Here is a 2,171-nt window from a genome sequence, read left to right as displayed (position 1 = left end):
CACCCGGCCGGGCCCGCGGGCATCTGCTGCGCGTCTCGCGCAGTGCCCAGCGCCGCCGCCGCCGCCGCCTCGATGTTCCAGCTGCCCATCTTGAACTTCAGCCCCCAGCAAGTGGCCGGGGTATGCGAAACCCTGGAGGAGAGCGGAGACGTGGAGCGCCTGGGTCGCTTCCTCTGGTCGCTGCCCGTGGCCCCGGCCGCCTGCGAGGCCCTCAACAAGAACGAGTCGGTGCTGCGCGCGCGGGCCATCGTGGCCTTTCACGGTGGCAACTACCGCGAGCTCTACCACATCCTAGAGAATCATAAATTCACCAAGGAGTCGCACGCCAAGCTCCAGGCACTGTGGCTGGAAGCGCACTACCAGGAGGCCGAGAAGCTGCGCGGACGGCCCCTGGGGCCGGTGGACAAGTACCGGGTGCGGAAGAAGTTCCCGCTGCCGCGCACCATTTGGGATGGCGAGCAGAAGACACACTGCTTCAAGGAGCGCACGCGACACCTGCTTCGGGAGTGGTACCTGCAAGACCCGTACCCCAACCCCAGCAAAAAGCGTGAGCTCGCCCAGGCAACCGGACTGACCCCGACGCAGGTGGGCAACTGGTTCAAGAACCGCCGACAGAGGGACAGGGCGGCGGCAGCCAAGAACAGGTGTGTACCTAGCAGCCTCGCTACGTGGCCCGGAGGGGGCGAGCGGCAGCACCTGGGCCCCTTCACCTGCCTGGGGACGCCTCAGAGCCAGCAGTGGTTGGAGGGAGCCAGACCCCAGCTTTCTAGCCCCCAGGGTGGATGGGTGAGGGGTCTGGGGGAGCCTCGCTGCAGAGTCTTGGTGCACAACCCTCTCCCGCCCTGGCGCCTCGAGGTCGCTGCAGCAGTGGGTCTGGGTCACCAAACCAGGGCTGCATTGAAAGAGAAAAGAAAAAATTAAACCCCCACAACAATGAGGGACTGACAGGCTTAAAGCAAATTGTTTCAGCCTGGGCGGAGGCTCCTGCTATGAGCCGAAGCCTGGCTTTTAAACAATGGCGGTTTAGTGTTAATTGTTATTTAAAAAGCCCAGGTGCATCCTACTCAAATGCTTCGAAAACAGTTTTCGGGAGACTGCAGTTTCTAAAAGGAGGTCAGAAGAGGAGTTTTCTCTTCCCCAGCTTGGTCCCTCCCGTGGCCAAACAGCAAAAGACGGGTACTCGGGTTCGGATTTCCACTTCCTAGCGTGTACATCGCGATTAGCCCGGACATTTTTTGGTCAAGAACCCAGGCTAGTCTTCCAGACCCAGACTTCCCTTGCGTTGCTCCAGCGGTCGTTTGTGCCTGCAATTGGGCCCGCTCCGCCCCGAGGTCCTCACTCTGGCGTCCCGGGCAGGGCGACTCCAGTCCCGAAGGCTAATCCTCCCTTTGTGGTCCAGACATTGCTATTTTCTGATAGGCCTATAAGCCCCCGCCCCCCACCACCACCACCAAAAAATAGGCAACAGCTGGGGAACCCCTTCGATCGCAGCATCCCAAAGACAGGGTGTGTTGGGGAGGTGGAACGCCGACAAAAAGCCCGAGCAGGGCTGAGCAACACGGAGCGGCGGCCGCAGGCTCCTTCAGGCCTCCACCGCCCAGAGCGAAGGCGATGGGCGCCGCAGCAGGGTGGGCACGGCTGGAGCGGGGCGCCCCTGTGATCCGTCTCCCTTTCCTTGCTCGCAGGCTCCAGCAGCAGGGGCTCCCTCTGGGCTCTGGCCGGGCGCTGCGGGCGGAGGAGGCGGGCACGCCCGAGATGCTGGGGGCCGCGGTCAGCCCCGCCGCTAGTTTGTCAAGTAAGGCGGCCACCTCGGCTATCTCCATCACGTCCAGCGACAGCGAATGCGACATCTGAGCCGCCTGCTTGGCGGCTCAGAAACGGAATCCGGTGTAAAAAGGCGACCAACAACCTGAAGGAGGACGACAATCCGTGCAAACCCAGCCCCCGTGGAAGCCAAGCAGCCAGAGGAACCAGTAGAATCGGGCTCCACAGCCGCCCTCGCACAGCGACCGCCCGCGCGGGCCGGGAAGGGAGGCCCAAGCCCGCGCCTGGTCCTCCCGGCTTCTCTTTTTCGAAAGACCTTGCTGCCGCTGGAATCTGAACCGCACGCGGAACGTCTGCCCTCCGAGTCCCGTGGGCATGTCACGTCGAAAGGACGCTGTTATCTATGT

The 2,171-nt window shown here is 62.8% G+C and overlaps 1 protein-coding gene across 1 annotated transcript; it reads left to right on the top strand.

The window, feature by feature from the left end:
• Window positions 1-1,854, top strand: SIX6 (SIX homeobox 6). The gene is made up of 2 exons (XM_075531874.1): window positions 1-644; window positions 1,686-1,854. Exons 1-2 carry the CDS (start codon window positions 73-75, stop codon window positions 1,852-1,854), a joined length of 741 nt encoding a protein of 246 aa, XP_075387989.1. The 5' UTR covers window positions 1-72.
• Window positions 1,855-2,171: the final 317 nt, after the last annotated feature.

Source organism: Tenrec ecaudatus, chromosome 14 (genome assembly GCF_050624435.1).
Source record: "Tenrec ecaudatus isolate mTenEca1 chromosome 14, mTenEca1.hap1, whole genome shotgun sequence".
NCBI classification, from domain to species: Eukaryota; Metazoa; Chordata; class Mammalia; order Afrosoricida; family Tenrecidae; genus Tenrec; species Tenrec ecaudatus.
The sequence above is the reverse complement of the archived record's forward strand: the minus strand, read 5'-3'. Positions and strand labels throughout refer to the sequence as shown.